Source organism: Dipodomys ordii, unplaced genomic scaffold, assembly GCF_000151885.1.
Source record: "Dipodomys ordii isolate 6190 unplaced genomic scaffold, Dord_2.0 Scaffold27, whole genome shotgun sequence".
Lineage (NCBI taxonomy): Eukaryota > Metazoa > Chordata > Mammalia > Rodentia > Heteromyidae > Dipodomys > Dipodomys ordii.
Window position 1 is genome coordinate 18062142 of NW_012267243.1, and position 21843 is coordinate 18083984.

A 21843-nucleotide genomic window follows, 5' to 3' on the forward strand; every position below is an offset into this window, starting at 1 on the left:
TGACGGAAGACAGATGCCAGGGCTAGCTGCTGTGTCACAGGGAGGACGACGCCCCCAGCCGAGGTCCAGAACCCCCCAGTTGAGGTCCAGAACCCCCCAGTTGAGGTCTAGAACCCCCAGCCGAGGTCTAGAACCCCCAGCCGAGGTCTAGAACCCCCTAGCCGAGGTCTAGAACCCCCTAGCCGAGGTCTGGAACCCCCAGCCGAGGTCTAGAACCCCCCAGCCGAGGTCTAGAACCCCCAGCCGAGGTCTAGAACCCCCCAGCCGAGGTCTAGAACCCCCAGCCGAGGTCTAGAACCCCCAGCCGAGGTCTAGAACCCCCCAGCCGAGGTCTAGAACCCCCAGTCGAGGTCTAGAACCCCCCAGCCGAGGTCTGGAACCCCCAGCCAAGGTCTGGAAGGTCCAGCCACAAGCAAGGCACAGGGCACCCGATTGGAGTGGATTTGATAAGGCCTGGTTTTCAATCCTGGGTTGCACCTCACTTGAGCCATATACACCTGGGCTGTAGTCAACATTACTGAGTAGAAAGCAACACTACCAAATGGGGTGCTGTCCATCTGGAGGTGGGGCTGCCATTCGCAGCGCTCACTGGAAGGCCTGTCGCTTCGCCACGCTGTCGGCCTGTGCCGGGTGTGTGATTTGCACTTGTGCCTTCGCACACGCTGTCGGCCTGTGCCGGGTGTGTGATTTGCACTTGTGCCTTCGCTCACGCTGTCGGCCTGTGCCGGGTGTGTGATTTGCACTTGTGCCTTCGCACACGCTGTCGGCCTGTGCCGGGTGTGTGATTTGCACTTGTGCCTTCGCACACGCTGTCGGCCTGTGCCGGGTGTGTGATTTGCACTTGTGCCTTCGCCACGCTGTTGGTCTGTGCCGGGTGTGTGATTTGCACTTGTGCCTTCGCCACGCTGTTGGTCTGTGCCGGGTGTGTGATTTGCACTTGTGCCTTCACTCACACTGTCGGTCTGTGCCGGGTGTGTCATTTGCACTTGTGCCTTCGCACACGCTGTCGGCCTGTGCCGGGCTTGTGATTTTTACTTAGCTGACATCCTGTTTCCAGGATGTCAAATTAGTGTCTCCCTCTTCATTACAGAGAAATATGTCTCCGAGTGCTCCTGTGGCATGTAGAGACTCCCGTGAACACAGGAGAGACTTACAAATAGAAGATTTGGCTCCACAATCTTTTCACTGCTATTGAGGGTGTACTAGAAGCAGGACTGGTAACCAGCAGAAATGCGAATTCATAGGAATGGGATTGAATGCCTGCATCCATTCCTTACTCCTAAGGCAAATTCTGCCTGCTTAATAAATTTAAACAAGGACCAGATGAAGGTAGACGCATGTGAAGGCTTACAACAGTTACTTGCCCGTGTGAGAACCATCCTGCTCAGAGGACTTGCCACTGAGCCTGTGTCCTGAAGATGAAGTCGCACTCAAGGCCTATGCCAGGACCTTGCCAGGGGCCTCCTCTTGCTCCCCATTGTTCCTTGCTATGTTGTGAAGAAAACGTTTTACTGATCTGCTTCTTGACATTACGTAGCCCTTTAAGGTCTAGGTTTATCCGTGCCATCCCAGATCCTCCGTGGGGAAAATTCAGATTCTTTCCAGCTCTTTCTAGTGGTTTTTAAGTTTTGATCTTTATATCAACCTCTCCTTGTTTAGTTATAATGACAAATCACAAGATGCTCTGTTTTGGTGTTTGAGGCAAATCTTGATTTCTAGCCCAGGCAGACCCAGTGTACACTTCCACCTCCCCAGTGCTGAGCTTATACACGGAAACCATCACACAACCTCGTTCTGATCCTTCCGATTGAAACTTACGTGATTATAGAGAAATCATCCTGATATTAAGCATATAAATATGTATTAATATATTCAAAAGATAAGGAGAGCACATCCTTCCCCTCGTTTATCTTCTAAACATCATTCATCAATGGCCTTCTGTCATTTCTTACCTGCCCCTTTTTATCTTCTCATGAGACTTCACATTCCAGGAGACACTGTGACCTGTCAAGAAACCCTTCCACAGCATCTCGCTAGCATTTCTTAGTTTCTCAGTGAATTTCTTGAGTAAACTACTGTTTTGCTCCCTGGGCATTTTTTCTGGAGGTACTGGCAAGCACCTGTCATTACCACCACATGGGGCAAACACACGGGGGCCTCAGCCCAGGGCGGCCTCAAAAGTGGCTGCACAGGGCAGAGGGGGGCTCAAGCGGCCAAGGCCAGCCTGAGCAGCACAGTCTCCCACACCCCAATAAAGCAACAGCTCCCCACCCACAAAACCCCAGCCCCAAGTGCTGCTGCAAGTATGTGGGTACGTTCAGGAATTCTTTGACATGTAGAATCAATATGGCTTACATGGCATGGTTGGCGCGAGGTTATATGCTATATTCTTTCCTGCATTTTATTGGCCTGAGATACATATTAACATTTCAATGTGGTCTTTGTAAAAAAAAAACAAGCAAAATAAAAAACAAACCTTCAATTTACCAGGAATGAGAAGAAGTAAAATGCATGTTGGAATAACTTTTCTGATATTAATATTTCCAGATACAATGTTTACCTCTACTTGATCCCATATTTTGTGTATTTATTTGATAAAAATTCAGGATATTTAGAAAATATAACTGAAATTTACAATTTTGGGTTACATCACTACTAATACCGACCTGGAAACCAGAGAAATTGCTGATTTTTTTTTTTTGGTGGGTCTTGGGGCTTGAACTCGGGCCTGGGCGCTGTCCCTCAGTCTTCAGCTCAAGGCTAGCGCTCTACCACTTGAGCCACAGCGCCACTTCCGGTTTTCTGGTGGCTAACTGGAGATAAGAGTCGGCTAGGATGCAGGTGTGAACCACTTGCTCCCATCTGAATTATGCTTTACAAAATTATCATATTTAATTTTGGTTTGAGGGTGTGGGTCTAGCCTACTTTAGGTAGATGCTAAGTTGGAAGATTGGGAGTTGGAAGAAGTAGTTTACAATGCAACTTATCACTTGTTAGGTAATGAGAATTGCATAATGCTTGAATTGTTGTTTCTTGCTTTCCAGGGACTTCCTTCCTCGAGGATCTGGCATTGTAACAAGAAGACCTCTTGTGCTGCAGCTTGTGACTTCCAAAGCAGGTAATGAACCACGGCACGGGTCCCGGTGAGAGCCCGGCCCACCTCCCCGGCCCTGCTGGATGCGGGCGCTGGGTATCAGCAGAAAAGGCTGTCACGTCCACATCGCTGTGGCCAGCGCCCCATCTCCCCAGGATGCCCCCTTCTTCATTGCTCTTCAAATTCATTTGGTTTCATTAGAGAGAAGGTTCATTTGCATAGAAATTACTAAACACCTGCGTTTCCATGCCTTGAAAGCATTTGCTCACTATGAGTCCGTCTGTGTAATTTTGTGGTACTGTGTAACACCGCGACCTCCGCGAGACGCTTCCTTTCTTTGTGTGAGGTGTGCACATGTGGACACATGGGTGTGTAAATACTTCAAGTCACCACAGTCAGCCATCTAGCTGCGTGCTTGTGTTTATCCCCCCCCCCCCCCCGTGTGTATCAGGAGTATTGTGCTCATCGCCCGCACCATCGTCCCTCCTGACGGCGAGAGATGCTTTGTCTTCATTGTATCTCAGCAGCTGTGGTGTTGGCTAGTTTCATGTTTATTTGCTGTTAGTATTTTTCTCTTGTGATTTGGCACTCTTGAAGCTTTCTTCATTTCATTTTGGGAATTTTATTACTTTTCCTATTAACATCTTTGCCTGTTTAGGATTTAAGTGGTTCCTTTAGAACTGTCAATGTCAGCCGGGCGCCCGTGGCTCACGCCTGTCATCCTAGCTACGCAGGAGGCTGAGATCTGAGGATCGCAGTTCAAAGCCAGCCAGGAAGGAAACTCCGTGAGACTCTTATCTCCAATAAACCACTAGAAAACCGGAAGTGGCGCTGTGGCTCAAGTGGTAGAGCACTGGCCTTGAGCTGAAGAGTGCGGGGACAGCGCCCAGGCCCAGAGTTCAAGCCCCATGACTGACAAAAAAAAAAAAAAAAAAGAACTGTCAATGTATTGTAGCAGCTTTAGAGTCGTAGGCTCACCAAGGGGAAGCCCAGGTCCCTTCAGTTCTAGGCTTTTACGAACCTGTGTCTGTGTCTACAAATGTACTTGTTCTGCACATTTCCCAAAGCGAAATGACTTAATATATGATCTGTTGAATTGACAGCTCTCATTTATTGTTTTCATGGTTCACCCATGTGGCTGCATGTGCTAGACTTTCATTCCCTTTATGGCTAATAATATTCCATTGTTTGGACACATACTTGGCTCATTCTAAGTTAATGAAGATTTAGGTTGGTCCTGTCTTTTGGCTCTTATGAATAACGCTGCTGGAAACACTCCCACCCACATTTTGGTATAGAACTACGGCTTCATTTCTCTTGGAAAGATGCTGTAACTCTTCAGTCTCATTGCTCATGGAGTGTGTGCTGATTTCCACAGCTGGGGTGCGTCATCTTAGATTCCCACCAGCTGGTGTGAGGTGTCCAGTGTCTATACATCCTCAAAACACTTGTGTGTATCATTGTGGTTTTTGACTGGTTCTTCCCCAATTACTAATGGTGTAGAACATCTCATGTGCTTGTTATACAATTTAGGGTAACCTTGAATTTGCTCTATGGCCTTGAACTCACAATGCTCCTGCTTCAGCTTTCTGAGTGCTGGAATTACAGGTGTCATTTATATTCTTGATTGGAGAAATAATTATTCATCTCCTTTGTTCTTTCAAAAATTGCCAAAATTGACTTTTTGTTATTGAGAGGTAAGAATTCTTTTCCTCTTTCCTTTTTTCTTTGAGTGGTCCTGGGGCTTGAACTCTGGACCTAGGCACTGTCCCTGAGTTCTTTTGCTCAGTGCTAGTGCTCTACTACTCTGAGCCACAGTGCCACTTGCAGTTTTCTGGTGGTTAATTGAAGATTAGAGTCTCATGGACTTTCCTGCCTGGCCTGGCTTTGAACCACGATCCTCAGATCTCAGCTTCCTGAGTAGCTAGGATGACAGGCACGAGCCACTGGCACCTGGCAGAGAATTCTTACACAGTCTAGCTACGAGTCCTTTAGCAGATATATGACTTACAAAATGCTCTAGTCTGTGGGCTGTCCTCTCTCTGCATCGTGTCGTTTGAAGCTCAAAAGTTTTCAGTCTTTCATGAAGTTCACCTTATTTTATTCCTTCACTGCTCATGCTTTTGGAGTCATATTTCAGAATCATTTGCCAAAATCAAGATAGTAAAGGTTTGTCTAATAGTCTTGTGCTTTTGCTTTTATATGTCTGGTTTTGATTCGTTTTGAGTCGTCTTTTAATATAACAACTTAATTTTCTGCTTGTGGATACCAATTTCCCCAGCACTATTGCTTTCTTTAGAGAAGCAAATATACATTATTTATTTTACTGATTAGTTAGAAAGCAAAAGATTGAGATGTTGGCTATCAAGCTGAACAAACAGTGGTGGACTGGACTCTCTTGACTAAATCCAGGAGGAGAGACGCTGTCCAGCACTGTTCAGTGAAGAGATTCTTTTTCTGCATTTTATTACATTGTTATAATTCACATTGTCAGCGTTTTGTTGACCATGAATATGTGGGTTTGTATTGGTGCTGTTAAAGTGATCCGTAAGTCTGTCCTTGTGCCGGCATCATGCTGTCTCAATTGCCTTTTCTCTGTGGTATTCTTTGGAAGTGGGAAACAGGAGCCCGTTTGCTTTATCTTTTTTCAAAATTGCTGTGGCCATGCCGCTTCTCTCAAAATTTGACAAGAGGAAAATTCTTTAACCCGATAAAGGGCATGGTTACAAATGTCACAGTTAATGTACTTGATGGTTTTCAGAAACACTGGATGCGTCTGCTTTCAGATGAGGGACAAGGTAAGGGTATCTGTTCTTACCACTTCTCAGTTTGATCTGTTCTGTTGTCCTGGGGGGTCTAGGCAGGGAAATAGGTAAGACAAAGAAATTCAGGCGTCAATTTTGGAAAGTAAAGTCTCTTTGGTTATATATATAGAAAATCTGGAGACATCTACCAATACACTCTTAGAACCATTAAATGATGTTAGAAAGATTTCAGGGTTCAAGGAAACCAATGGTATTTTCTTTCTTTTTTTTTTGGGTCCGGTCGTGGGGCCTGAACTCTGGGTCTGGGCACTGTCCCTCAGCTCTTCAGCTCAAAACTAGCGTGCTACCACTTGAGCCACAGTGCCACTTCCGGCTTTTTTTCTTTTTTGCTTATGTGGTGCTGAGGAATCGAACCCAGGGCCTCATGCATGCAAGGCAAGCGCTCTACCACTGAGCCACCTTCCCAGCCCACAACTCATTTAGTTTTATATTCAAATATCTGAACTTAAGTTGGTGTTTTAAAATCAGATAGATGGCTCTCATAAAGGATTAAATATTTAGTTTCTTTTCACCCTAACGAGGTGACCTCATGCTGAAAATAGACGTGCTTCTGAGAGCATTCTTTCTTAACTACAGCCTTGACCTTGTTCTGTTTCAGCATTGCTTCCTACATGAAGTGCAGGTTACAGATTAGTAGTTGCAGTTTCTTGACTGTGGTTATTGTTAGTTACATTCAGTGCTCACAGATGCCCTGGGAGGTGTCTTACACTGAGAGTTTTGGTTCATTAGATCTGTGAAGGGCACAAAGCCCTATTGTTTCAAAGAAGATTTTTATTGGCACATATTCGGTGTACCAGGGAACGATGATGATACTTCCATGCATGCTTACAGTATGATCAAACTCACCTCTTCTGTTATTCTCCCCATCTCCGTAAAACAATTCCGCAAGTGTCATCGCTTTATGCTCATTCGTGCACGCAGCGTTTTCACCCCTCCCCCGCAGACCCCTCTGCGCCTCTCCCAGCATTCAGCTTTTCATTGTTTCCCTGCGCATCAACCGCACAAAGGCATCTCGCCAGGGTGTTCCATGTGGCTGTAATTTGCTCAGGTTAACTCCTGCCATCCCCTGTCTCCCTGTCATCGAGTGCGTCATCTTCGCACGTGTGCGCACGTGTTTTGGTCTCACTCATCCTCCGCCGCTCCTTTCCCTCATCAGTCCCACTGTCACTCTGTGGGTCTGTGGGGGGGGGCGGGTTCGGGAGGGTGGTGATCAGTTTTGTTTTCTTAACCATTTGCTATTCATTTATTAGGCGACTTAGAATTTTTAGGAGTTTAGTCATACACATTCTAATACAAAGTCAAGAGCAGTATTTCCTCAGCTTTCAAGATTTTTTAAAAATTCAGAGAACCATTGTAAACAAACGAACCTAAACTTCATTTCTTCACATATTAGATAACTGCTCTTTAATAACATCCATATTTCTGGAAAGGAATGACTGAACTAAAGATACTTCTCCTCAGAGGAGTTGCATATCTCCATGGAACTGCCAGTGATTACCATGAGGTTGCGTGCTTTTCAGCTAGTGTGTGTTTTTTCCCTCCTACTTTGGCTATTTGCTTTTTGAAGAAAGTATTTAGCCTTATATATTCCTTGAAATTTCAACCCCAAAGTTACAGTTTTCAGTCTGCGACCCCTTGGTTCCATGTAATGTCTGCAGCAGGATTTATCTTCTTAAAGACTTAGCTGGGAAGAACCATTCTTTAATTTTATCCTCTTTTTCTATCCTCTGCTCCCATTAAAAATGGATTATTTTAAAATAATTGATATTGAGGAGGACTGAAAGTCAAACTGTTGAGTTGTGGGTATCTGTTTAAGTATGAGAGAAAAGGTGAACTCTGACAGTATGTCTGCTCAGTTAGTGGTTATCCTGCCTCCGACCACGCTCCTCCTTCTCCTGGAGTCTCAACTTACAGAGTTCGCGAATGTCCCTTGCATTGCCCTTGTGGATGTGATCAAGACATTTGCAGTGCACTTTCTTGGCTTTCACTAGGGAGAGGGGGAGAGGAGCAGGGGGCAGAGGGGCAGGGGGGAAGGGGCCAGGGGCCAGGGGGCAGGGGGCACACTGTGTTCTTCTAGGTGTTTTCAGCCTGCCTTCTCCCCAGGAAATACAGATTGAAGGTCATGTGACCAGAAGAGTGGCGCGGGTTAACCCATCAAATGATAGGCCCTGCTTATTCAAGAAGTTGGATGTTAGGTCGTCGGAGCAGCCTGATGACAGATCACAGTTGTGTTGAGCTAGTCTGCTGCCTTACAAGATGGTTGTGTATTGACTGCTGGTGTTTATATTTCAAAGTGAGCTAAATCCACATGAAGTGATTGTCTGAGTACTGTGTTAGTTTGATATTCATGATCTTCTACAAACCTGGTAGAATATTTTTTTCAACGTTTGTCTGGTTAATTTCTTCCAGCAGGTATTGTGTGTACATATGTGAGAAAGAAGATTTGCATTATTTGACAGGGCTTAGGTCTTTTAAAAAAGGGCTTACCTATAGTCCAATCTTTGAAAATTTCAGCATAACAGAAATTCAGAATTTCACAGAAAACACTGTTTTATTTGATTTTGTGCCCAAAATAGTAATTGTTAGGGATATTACTAATAATAGCCTCCCTTATTATTGATGAACTTCAGGGTTTCTTCAAGGAAAAAAAATGAAGTAGTGAAACACATGATGCTTGTTTAACTTCGACCCTCACTTGCTGTTTGTACGCTCCATTCGTGCTCCGTCGGGTCTTGCGTCTCTCCTGGAGGCCTGGGTTCCATATCCTCTTAGTGCCTCCACAGTCTTCCCAGAACATCAGCTTTGTTTCCCCGCCGATACAAGAAGCTGAGGGTTTAAAGTGTTCCTGTCTGGTGGGCCTTTGCAGTATTCCAGCAGAGACGGAAGCTTCCTGCTGCAGAGGTCACGTCCACAGTGCAGCTCTCTGCAGAGGTCAGGTCCACAGTGTGGTTCTCTGCAGAGGTCACGTCCACAGTGTGGTTCTCTGCAGAGGTCAGGTCCACAGTGTGGTTCTCTGCAGAGGTCACGTCCACAGTGTGGTTCTCTGCAGAGGTCACGTCCACAGTGCGGCTCTCTGCAGAGGTCACATCCACAGTGTGGTTCTCTGCAGAGGTCACGCTGCACAGTGTGGCTCTCTGCAGAGGTCACGTCCACAGTGTGGCTCTCTGCAGAGGTCACGCTGCACAGTGTGGTTCTCTGCAGAGGTCACGCTGCACAGTGTGGCTCTCTGCAGAGGTCACGCTGCACAGTGTGGCTCTCTGCAGAGGTCACGCTGCACAGTGTGGCTCTCTGCAGAGGTCACGCTGCACAGTGTGGTTCTCTGCAGAGGTCACGCTGCACAGTGTGGCTCTCTGCAGAGGTCACGTCCACAGTGTGGTTCTCTGCAGAGGTCACGTCCACAGTGTGGCTCTCTGCAGAGGTCACGTCCACAGTGCGGCTCTCTGCAGAGGTCACGTCCACAGTGCGGCTCTCTGCAGAGGTCACGCTGCACAGTGTGGCTCTCTGCAGAGGTCACGTCCACAGTGTGGTTCTCTGCAGAGGTCACGTCCACAGTGTGGTTCTCTGCAGAGGTCACGTCCACAGTGTGGTTCTCTGCAGAGGTCACGCTGCACAGTGTGGCTCTCTGCAGAGGTCAGGTCCACAGTGTGGTTCTCTGTAGGCAAGCCAAGGGATTTTGTTTTCGTAGAGACTCTTTCACACTCTTAGAAATCATCTTGCCTGGGTGGCTCTGGGGCTGCTTCTGCCACAGGCCAGCACCTGAAGTGATTCCATCCTCCGCAAGTTGAGAGAGGTTTACACATTATTCCTGACCCTAAAAGCACTCTACTTGCAGCGAACAGAGAGCAAATCCAGCCTGTCTGACAGCTGATGTGACAAATCTCACGTTCCAGAGAATTAAAATAACATTTGAAAACACTGGGAAGTGTTAGTATGTGACACAAACAGGAGGTGTTTTGGGGAGTTGTTGAAGACTTGACAGTTAAAGCAGTTCCACTACATTTTTAATCAAGGCTGTAATTTATAATGGATAAGGAAAGTAGGAGGAGTTTATGTTTTAAGAATGAGCTGGATGAAGAATGCTATTCTTCAATTGCTAAAGTTGAACTGCCACTTGACTTTTTTTTAACGGGGTTTGCATGCTTGAGGATGAAAGGGTGATAAGAAAGACCCTCAAAAGGCTAAAGCAAAGGGGAAAAGAGCCCTCACACTCCATTTATCAGCTTGCAGATCTGATCACTGTGCGAGCCTAAGGAGGGCAGCTCTCCCCTGATGAGGCAGTCAGTGAAAGAAGTGAGGCCAAGGAAAGCAACCCCAGGCAGGCTGCTGCTGCTGCCGCCGCTGCTGGACCCAGGGCTAGACCTCCTCCAACAGGAGCTTCCTGACAGCCAGACTCCTGAATGGTCCTTGGACCCACACACGGATGGTTAAAACGGAACCATTATGAAGGGCAAGATTTGAAGCTACAATTAAATTATGCACATGATTCTGCTTCCTAGTATAGAGATATTCAGGAATTCCGGAAAAAACCCATCACAGCTACGGGTCTGCCTCATCTTCGCAGTTTAGGCATGTTGGTTAAGAAGTGATGATGTGGCTAGCTCAGGTTTATCTGATTTTATTTTAGGAAAGAATATTCATGTGGTTTATTTCAACATCATTATTGAAAAGCTAATTTATTTAATTACAGGAAAAGCTTAGGGATTTGTTGATTATGAAATGGCTTCACCATTCATAAAATGTTACTAATGTGGAAATAGTGAAAACTATTTAAATATTTAAAATATTACTAATGTATGTCTCATAAAGGCAGAGCTAGATTAAAAATTGTAAGATTTTACTAATTTATGTACTATAAATGGCACCCATGCATCCATTCATCTAGTTGTAGCTGAATGTGTGAGTAAAAATGTAGGGACTAGAACCCAGCGTATCCCAAGGGAGGATTGAGGAGAACAGTTCTGCTAGACATGAAGTAAGTCTACATAATTATGATTAGGCATTAGGGCTGTACAGGTTTAAAGTATAATAAGATATTACTCTACAGTTCTCAGAATATCTAAGAGGACTGACCGTGCAAAGTGTAGATTAAGACATGGAGGAACTGGAATTCTCATACTTCCTTGGCGTCAAATGCAAAATGGCCAAACAACTTTGGGAAACAGCTCCAACAGCTTCTACCCTGTGGCAGAACCAGTCCATTGCTAGGTATTTATCCTAGAAATGGTCATAATAGCCTTCACAAAGACTTAGGCACAGCTGTATCCCAGCTGGAAATAACCAAATGATCAAAAGGTGGACCAATGGATGGACATCCAAAGAATGGCGTACCACTCAGTAATAGGAAGGAAGGAAACAACTCAGTAGCTGGGACTGAAAGAAGCTAGACTACCCAACTCCCTCATCACCCCTCAAAGGGAAGGTGTATCAGAGGCTTACTTTTCATAGAAAATTCTAGAAAATGAAACTTTGGTAGTAACAGCACATCAGTGGTCTTATGGGAAGAAAGATTTACTGTGGTGTATGAGGGCAAGTTTTGGGGTTGAAGAGTTATTCTTTATCTTGATGATGCTGATAGTTTCCATGCTTATGCTATTATATATATTTGTGTATGCTTATCGGACTGTGTGTTTTATGTATTTGCACCTTCTTGTACATCACTTACATCTCAGTGAAGTTGTTAAAATAGTCATCTGAGCCCTCAAAACGACTTTTTTTTAGCTAAGTGTTTTTAATTGTTCTTTTAAAGGTGATGTGTGTGTGTGTGAGGGGGGGCTGTTTCATAATCACAGCGACTTCTTGGCTTAGTCATATGGGAAATCCTGAATAACTGGCCGTGCTTTGATTATGATACTTTGTCCCAAGAACACTCAATAGCAAACATGATGGGATTTGTCACATACGCATTTTCCTATGATTAAATTCTCTTGCTAACCTCGTATGTGTTGAAATCCGAGTTCAAATAATGACAGCTGGCGCTTGGATTCTCAGTTGCGATGATTCTGCTGACTGACAATCATGTTGGCAGGGCTCACACTGGGGTCTGACTGACAATCATGTTGGCAGGGCTCACACTGGGGTCTTGAGAAGAGGAAGTGCTGCAGATGTCATATTCCATGCCCTCTGGATGAGCATGGCGTGCAGCCTCGGTTATCAGGTGTCCCTGCAACAGAACCCAACAGAACTCAACCGAACGCCAGGGCACTGCTTTACCCCAGCTTCTAAATGCGGAGCTCTGTTTGTGTGTAGCTGCCTAGTTCTACTTGTGTTTACAGCTGGCATTCCCATTCTCTGAAGATTTATTGGTGAAGAAATGCATTTCTGAATAACGGCATTCCTGAAGAGGCATCAGGTAAAAGTGAGTTGAGAAAACGTTGTTACCGTGTGACCTTAGTCACTACATAGCACAGTATACTTTCTCCCAGAAAATACCTAAAGCTGGGTTCAGGCCTTTAATCCTAGCTACTCGGCAGGCTGAGATCTGGGGATCAGGGTTCAAAGCCGGCCCAGGCAGGAAAGGCTGTGAGACTCTTTACCTCCAGTGAACCACCAAAAAGTTAGAAGTGGAGCTGTGACTCAAGTGGTAGAGCACGAACTTTGAGCAAAAAAAGTCAGGACAGCACCCAGGTCCTGATTACAAGTCCCAGGACTGGCGCGCACACACTCACACACACTCACACACACACTCACACTCACACACACACTCACACACACACTCACACACACACACACTCACACACACACTCACACACACTCACACTCACACACACACACACACACTCACACACACACAGAGGAATTCTATCTGGTGGAATACTCAGCAGTACACCATATTTTGACAATTTGAATCCCTGGATAGTAGTTTCCCAGGGGATCTGTTAAGCCATTCACTGTTGGGTTGTGCATGTGGTTACCCCGTTTTTGTAGCAATAGTAAACACATTTTTCTTGCTCTTCCCTCTCCCTGGAATTCTTTCTGTCACCTTCTTGGTAACATACCTGTCCCCTGACAGGGAAGCTGCGGGTCCGGCTCCTCCCGCTTCGGAGCCTCTCTGACCCAACCCTGCCCTGCCTCTTTGTCTTCTAGCGCCTGGTATATAGGCTTCTTCAGTGTGCCATGACATGGTGTTTAGTTGTTTATATGATTGTTCTATAGACATCTGGAAGCTTCTGGAAGAGAAAGGCCAGGCCTAATTTGTGTTTATATCTTAGGACTCTTCAGGAAATGTTGGGTGTTGCTATAGATGCTCCTCAAATGAATGGATGGGTTCTTCCTTATTGCTTCTGAATATTGAATTTGAGTCTTTTTGAGATCCTGGCAGTTTAAGCTTTAATGAGTGCAAATACAGTGGAAATTATATTCCCTGAGAATTTAGTGACATGAAACCTTTACATGGAACTGTGTAAGTGTATTGGCTAGATTAAGGCACTTACCTTGCAGTAAGAACCATCAATAACTTCTAGTTGCTTCTTGGCTGCTACAGAAGGCAAAGGACTTGATATGAATAGAGTAAGCACATTTACATTTTAAAGCAGTGGTTCTCTTAGGGAGCTGGTAATTCGTATTTCCTGTCATTAATAGCACCGGGTTTACTGCCAACATGTGAACAGAATACTCTCTTTTTCTACATTGTTTTAACATTTAATTTCAGAAAGGTAGTTATTATATCATGGCCTTTTTTTGGTAAGAAATGGGTGATGACTCTAGACATTTATATAATAGTCTTTTTTTGGACAGAAAGTGACTTCAAAGATTTTAAAATACTCAAATTCCACTAACTTACAAACTCTCTTATAAGGATGGAGGAAAACATAAGGAAGGTTGGATAATGGATGCCAAAACCTAGTTGCGTAGGAAGACTAAAATCTAATATTTTATGGACTTGGGATGACTAGAGTTTACAGTAATTTTATTAGTTATTTATAAAGAGCGAGAAGAGAGTTTGATGGTCCCTAACTCAGAGAAATGATAAATGTCTAAGGCTGCTTTGACTGTGTCACTCTTCGCTGCTACACGGGCGCCCAGTGATCACACCCACCCTGCGACACCAGCTCGGAGCACTGGGGCACGGGTTTGTTAGATAGAACACTGCTCGCCTCGTTAGTTTGTGCTGTATAAAGATATCGAAAGGAACAGAATATTTGTGTCCTCCTGCATGCTTCCAGCTCTAGTAAGATTTCTTCCTTTCAAATGTCATATTAGCTGACTGTGATATTTAGTATTGGCTGACTGTGGTAATTATTATCATCAGATCCCAAATGTGGCTGTTATGTTTTCTTCTAATTAACTACCATATGGACACATTTAGACATACTTACTATTTGTGACTCTAGAAGTTTAGGCAAAAGATGTACTTGCAGTGATGCCAGTTACTTCGGCTTTAATAGACAAGTGCCCAGAGAAGCATCCGTTATATTTTAGGTCAATTCTTTATCTTTCTTTACAGTTCCTTACTGTGTGTTCATGTTTCTCATTCTACTTAAAAATAATTCCAGGAACGTTCAAGCTTAAACAATAGGATGTCATAGTACAAGACAGAATCTCTGTGGTGTTTGTTTTTGTTTTAATTTGCTTTAGGAGAGGGTGGGGTGTAGGGAGTCTCCTTACTATTGTCACCATTGGTTAATATTCTCTAGCAGCACAGTGGTCCCCAGCCGCCCGCTCTGCCCACCGCGGCTGAGGAGTGCTTCCCTCCCGTGGCACTCACCGGAGGCGTGCCGTCCTGGACCCCGTCAGGTTTTTATTACTAGTATATGAGAAACTCACAGTCAACCGCAGCTTCCAGATCTTTTCACTTCTGTACTTTGCCTGTCTCTGCTTTAAGAGCATACGTCACATTTATGATCACTGCAGGCCTGTTGTTCAATCCCAGTGATGATTCTTGCCTGTTGGGATCCCGTTAGGTGCTGACTCCCTCCTTTTCTTTTCTTTTTTCCTTTTTTTTCTTCTTTCTTTCTTTCTTTTTTTTTTTTTTGGTCGGTCATGGGGCCTGAACTCTGGGCCTGGGCGCTGTCCCTCAGCTCTTCAGCTCAAGGCTGGCGCTCTACCACTTGAGCCACAGCGCCACTTCCGGTTTTCTGGTGGTTTATTGGAGATAAGAGTCTCATGGTCTTTCCTGCCCAGGCTGGCTTTGAACTGGGATCCTCAGATCTCAGCCTCCTGAGTGTCTAGGATGACAGGCGTGAGCCACCAGCGCCTGGTGATTCCCTCCTTTTCTATTGGCACCCATCAAATTGCACATGTCTAGCACATCACGATGCTGCCACACACATGTGCAGTGTATTTTGATCATATCTACTATTCTCTCTCTTGGTCCCCCTTTCTTCCCCTTTCACCTCCTGCCTTTTGACTTTCATGACTTTGGAGGTTTTGTTTTATTTTGTTTCCTCTTTTCTTTCACAAATGAGAGAAAATGTGGGGTACCTGTCTTATGGAATTGATTTATTTCTCTTAACAAAAAGATCTCCAGCTGTATCTGCTTGGCAGCAACTGTCATAATTGTATATTGAATGGCTGAGTGAAACATGGCTGCGCATAGGTACCACGTGGTCTGGCTCTTTATGAACTTGATTCCAGTTCTTCCTCTGGTTGTAACACGCTGACTATCTAACCTTGTCCTAACTACGGGGAAGCGGGCTGGCGTGAAGAGGGCCGCAGGCTTTCTGGCGCAGCAGGAAGGCCTCACATGTCTTGCCTGGGATTTCTCTGTACTTGGTGTATGGTTCCTGATGTCGAGTGAAAAAGAAAATCTCTTGACAAAAGTGGCAGAAACCCCTCACGCTCAGGATGCGCGTGACGGCAGTTCTGGTCACATTCTAGTTCACTTAGCGTGGCTCTGCTCCGTTCCCGCAAGGGGAGGTTTAGTTCTCTGCATTGAGTCCAGAACATTCCAAGCCTTACTGATAGAAAACGCTGCCAGAAGATGGGTGCTTGCTAATGAGGGATGTATTTCCATATTGCAGCACATCAAGGAGAGTAGCTAGAATTGAGGAAACGAGGCCAATGCTTCCTTATGCAATTTTTCTTGAGAAAGCTAAACACATGTTTTCAGCAGAATTACAGTGACAGGAGACTAAGTAGTTCTGTTTTAATTAATGGCCTTTAACCCACGAATAACATGTTACACAGTTTGAAGGCAGAAAGATTCTGTTAGAGCAGCTTAAGGGAATATTGGCCTCACAAGCACCTGGCTCTCCCGCGCACGCGCTGTGCGGCCTGGCATACCCGTGGGGTCTTTCATTCTCTGATGAGTAAGCCGGTTGCACAAGTGTCAGTTCTTCCAATTTTTTATTACCTTTATGTAGCTGTTCAAAAGGGTTCCCGTTCAGTGTCAGTTTGTGAGCTCCTCCCTCGTGAGCTCCCCAGCCCTGCCCCCGCCCCCGTCCTCTGCGGATGGACGTGGCGTCTCCTAGCCGGGGTGTGGTGCCCAGGAGGGCGCTGACCGATGGCCTGCTCACAGAGTGGAGTCCAGACATAAAACTGGACGAATATCCACGCGGAAGAGGCGACAAACCCAGGAACTCCAAAAAGAAAATATTTCTAAGGGCTCTAAATATTCTTTTTTTTTAAATTGTGAAAATACTGTACAGAGGGGTTACAATTACATGGGCAAGATAATGAGTACATTTCTTATCAAGCATTGCAGCCTCCTCCTTTGTTTACCCTTCACATCCCTTCCCATCCTCCCCCCTCCCCGCCCCCTGCCCCTCCTCCCCCCCCATTCTAAAGATTCTAAGGATTCTCACTTTCATGGAGACACACAGAAACTGCCAGCTCTCTCTTCAGTAGATATTGACGCAGTCCTGTGTTTCAAGGTGTGTGGAGGTAGAGAAGGTCAGAGGTGAAGGTAAGGGACAGGAGGTGGTCGTGGCTTTAGAGAGAGCCACACACTGGAAGTGCAGTCAGAGATGGAATAGCACAGCAGAGCCACAGTGCTGAGTTAGACACACACGCACACACTCACGCACACACCTGCTCCCACGTCCACGCTCAGAGCAACAGGCACAACTACAGCCTATCAGCCACGGGGCTGAAGAAGAGGGGCCTGGTCTACTGTGCTGCCCACCGAAGCCTCGCTGCGGAACTTCCCACTGTAAATCATGGTTGCCTACACCAGGCTAATCTAGTGGTCAAGATATGCAGTGTGTGTGTGTGCGCACGCGTGCGTGCGTGCGTGCATGGAGGTGTATCGGTATTTGAGAGAACAAACAAGGGATGAGGGGGTATATTTCTGGAAGTAAGGGTTTGATTTTTTTGTTGTTTTTTACAAAAGCCATACTCCCACCATCGGATCCAGCCGTTGTGCTCTTTGAAATTTGTCCAAATGATTCAAGATGTTATGCCAACAACACAGCCCTGCGTGTGTGTGTTTGCAGTAGCTTCGTTCATAATTGCCAGACTGAGAAGCTGCTAGGAGCCTTCCAGTAGGTGAATAGAAAGCGAACTGTGGTACAGCCAGGCTGTAGAATATGATTCAGTGTTAAAAGGAAATGAGCTGTGAAGCCTGGAAGGACACAGAGGAAGAAACTGTATTACTAAGTGAAAGAAGATTGTCTGAAAAAAGTGACAAACCATATGAGCCCAACACTGGTATTCTGGAAAAAGCAGAACTCTGGAGACTGAAGAATGGGAGGCTGCTGGGGTCTGGGGGAGACGGAGGATGGCTGGGGGAGCGCATGGAGCGGACTAGAGAATACCACCATGCCGAGGCGCGCCCTCACAGACGGCAGGCTTTGGACGGCAGGGTGGTCACTGTAGACGCATGGGCCGTAGTGAGTGTGCGCTGCAGTGGTACGCGTGCACACTGCAGGGGGCTGAGGACGAGTTGGGCTGGAGCTGTATGGGAACTCATGCTACTTTTTACCCCATTTTTCTGTGAACCTAATACATGACTAAAATAATTTACCTCATTCCAAATACGTTCATTCTATTGGACAGACAAGTAAACACTTAGGGTGGTGTTTGCATGTGTGCACAAATGGATGAATGAAGTGTGTTTGCAGGGGAGAAGTCCAACAGTATAATTAATCCCCTAGCAAAATGAACTCTCAGTCAAACACTTGGAAAGTTGTGTGTCGGGAGCAGAGGTCCCGGGGGGGGGGTGGTAGATGGATGAAGAGAGGAAGGGGACGCAGGCCTCACAGTCAGCTGGGAAAATGGAGGCGAGGGCTTGGGTCACAGGGGGAGAAGGACATTGATCCAAATGCACGGGGACTCCTTTGTGCAACTACTTAATTAAACATAATAAAAGCAGGACTGACAGAAGAGCAGCAGACGCCCGGGAGCCCTCTTGTTGGTGGCACCGTGCCCATACTTGGGATCTTGTGCATGTGTGGGGTGTCGCCAGACAGTCACACAGGTGTCACCAGTGAGGAGGGCAGAGGCCTGGCAGGCTCGGTCTCCTCGGAGGACTTTTCTCCTGGGAAGCTCCCACCATGGCTCTGTGGGTATGGAAACCATCTCCTTTGTGTGATTGATGGAAAACCTTCCCCCTCCCTACCCCCCCCCCCGATATATTCTTGTTCTGATACCAGATGTACAGGTTTCCCATACCAAGCCATGCTCCAGCTGTCCGTGGGCTCCGTGTAGGTGTTGTATGATTTAGTTCATTGTTGGAGCGAGCCTCGACCCCACACGGTAGGCCCAAGTCCACAAGACCACCGCTAGGCCAGACTGGGACCTGGACGCCATGCCACCATGCTTCCTATGTTGTGGCTACTGACTGGGAGTTTCATTATTTTCTATGTGAGCTCAGGGAAACATTTTACTGAAGTTTTCTGGTTATTATAAAGGGGATTAAAAAGATTGACCCTAACAGCCCCAAAGAGGAGACTCTAGGACCAAAATCTGTGCCCAGGTAATGGAGGCTTCACCTCTCTAACCATGGATGCAGTCAGCAGCTCTTTTGGTTGGATTACCATGGAAGTTCTGTTACATAGGAATTGTTTAGTAAATCTTTAGTCATTAATGATCGTCTCTCGCTCTAGCCTGGAGCTCCCAGGTATCTGTCAAGAGAGTCATGTGATAGCACAAACCCAGGTGTGGTTCACACACACACACACACACACACACACACACACACACACACACACACACACAAGAATAAACATTAAATGAGTATTTAAAACTCCAAACAAGAGGGTTGGAGCATGAGTCAGATGGTAGAGAGCCAGCCATTGAGGGAAGGCATCAGATGCTGAGTTTGGGTTCTGGGGAGAGGAGCTCTCCAAAGCTTCCCTTTTCCTGATCTTTTCTTGATATTCTCAGATGCACTCAGTGGCTCTGAGAGAAGTTGGGTTCCGAGGTGTTTGTTCTGCTAGGTTCGCGCGTGGCGATCTCCTTGAAACTCCAACCCTCTTCCATGAAAGACGCAGCTGGAAGGGCCCTGTTTGGTTTCTGCCGTTTTGCTTAAGTCTTATGACTTTATAAAGAAATCATTTAATCACTTTGATGATCACTTTCCAGAAGATGTTTTTGCAGATCAAATGGAACAGTGCAAAAGAAGGAGTTTGGGATGTTACCTGTGTTAAACATGTGAGAAATGCTATTTTCAGTTCAAAGGACTTTCTCTGCTAGTGAAGTTTCTAGTGAACTTGACTGTGTGATCACAGAAGCTCAGAGCTTGCTCTTTTATTTTTAATCTCCTGTCACTAACAATTTTGGTCTCAAGGGATTTTTTTAGTTAGAGTGGAAGGAAGTCAATTCTTATGTCATATTTATTTCCTGAGCCATACTGAGGGAAAAAATAGGACTAAATATATTGTTCTAAGCATTTCCCATTTGGAGCAAATAAATCGTCACTGGCATCAAGGTAATCTCCTTGATCACATGCAGACGTGGCGGTGCTGCCTTGTCCCGGGTGGTCTCTGCAGGGGTCGGCCGAGCTTGCTCTGCTTTGAGTCATTGTGCGTGTTGTGGTGTAGCCTGGTACTCATTCCGTGCCTTGCATAGGCTGACTCTCCTCCTCCTCACAATAGTCCCGGGAGGAAAGATGACATTTTTGTTTATTTGTTGTTCATTTTACATAGAGGAAATGGAGGCACAGAAAAGTTACAGGTTACCGAGAGTGATGGTGTTCAGGGTGTGTGTGAGCATCAACATGAGTGTGGGTGGGTGTGGGTGTGTGTGTGAGCATCAACATGGGTGTGTGTGGGTGTGTGTGTGTGAACATCAACATGAGTGAGTGTGGGTGTGTGTGAGCATCAACATGAGTGAGTGTGGGTGTGTGAGCATCAACATGAGTGAGTGTGGGTGTGGGTGTGTGAACATCAACATGAGTGTGTGTGTGTGTGAGCATCAACATGAGTGAGTGTGTGTGTGTGTGAGCATCAACATGAGTGAGTGTGGGTGTGGGTGTGTGAGCATCAACATGGGTGTGTGTGTGTGTGAGCATCAACATGAGTGTGGGTGGCTGTGAGCATCAACATGGGTGTGTGTGTGTGTGTGAGCATCAACATGAGTGAGTGTGTGTGTGTGTGAACATCAACATGAGTGTGTGTGTGTGTGTGAGCATCAACATGAGTGAGTGTGGGTGGGTGTGTGTGAGCATCAACATGAGTGAGTGTGTGTGTGTGTGAGCATCAACATGGGTGTGGGTGGGTGTGGGTGTGTGTGAGCATCAACATGAGTGTGTGTGTGTGTGTGTGAGCATCAACATGAGTGAGTGTGGGTGTGAGCATCAACATGAGTGAGTGTGTGTGTGTGTGTGAGCATCAACATGAGTGAGTGTGGGTGTGTGTGTGTGAACATCAACATGAGTGAGTGTGGGTGTGTGGGTGTGAACATCAACATGAGTGAGTGTGGGTGGGTGTGTGTGAGCATCAACATGAGTGAGTGTGTGTGTGTGTGTGTGTGTGAGCATCAACATGAGTGTGTGTGTGTGTGTGTGAGCATCAACATGAGTGTGTGTGTGTGAACATCAACATGAGTGTGTGTGTGTGTGAACATCAGCATGAGTGAGTGTGGGTGTGTGTGTGTGAGCATCAACATGAGTGTGTGTGTGTGTGTGTGTGTGAGCATCAACATGAGTGTGGGTGGGTGTGGGTGTGTGAGCATCAACATGAGTGTGTGTGTGTGTGTGTGTGTAATAGCTGGGGGTATTACAGGCTGTCATTTAAACGTTTCGGTAATAGTATTCAGGGTGGCTGTGAGCATCAACATGAGTGAGTGTGTGTGTGTGTGTGTGAGCATCAACATGAGTGTGGGTGGGTGGGTGTGTGTGAGCATCAACATGAGTGTGGGTGGGTGTGGGTGTGTGAGCATCAACATGAGTGTGTGTGTGTGTGAACATCAACATGAGTGTGTGTGTGTGTGTGTGTAATAGCTGGGGGTATTACAGACTGTCATTTAAACGTTACGGTAATAGTATTCAGGGTGGCTGTGAGCATCAACATGAGTGAGTGTATGTGGGTGTGTGTGTGTATAATAGCTGGGGGTATTACAGACTGCCATTTAAACGTTACGGTAATAGTAAAAAAAAGAGTAATTGTAGAAGTCAGTTTGATTTGAGGCTTGTGCTTGGGCACGGTCACAGATTTGAATGGAAATAATGAAAATAAGTGTTCAATTAGCATTGATAGCGTCTTCATCCTACGCTGATTTTCACTAGAAGATGAAATGTTTTGAACATGAGATCCAGTGACATCTATTAAATAACAATAAACATATATAATCAATATGAATATGGTGTAAAGATATTAAAACATCAAGAATAAAATTAAGGCAATATTGAAATATTAAAAATACAAATGTAAAATAAAAACAAATATATCTTAATAACATATCTTAAAAAATGAAAGGCAGTACTTTTGGGAGATCCTGATTTTGTTAGCTCTCTGTGAGATGCTGCTGCCGGTGATGATGGTGGAGGAGGGGAGCAGGGAGAAGAGGAAGAGGAGGAGGAGGGAGGGAGGAGGAGGGGGGAGGAGG

The 21843-nt window shown here is 45.7% G+C and overlaps 1 protein-coding gene across 1 annotated transcript in view; it reads left to right on the forward strand.

Annotated features, from left to right (window-relative positions):
* The first annotated feature begins 541 nt into the window (after positions 1–541).
* Dnm3 (dynamin 3) overlaps positions 542–21843 on the forward strand; it is a 366727-nt gene continuing 345425 nt past the window's right edge. Inside the window, exons 1-2 of the mRNA XM_013015559.1 lie at positions 542–630; positions 3045–3118. Of these exons, the coding sequence (XP_012871013.1) occupies positions 542–630; positions 3045–3118 (163 nt within the window). The remainder of the gene's footprint in view (positions 631–3044; positions 3119–21843) is intronic.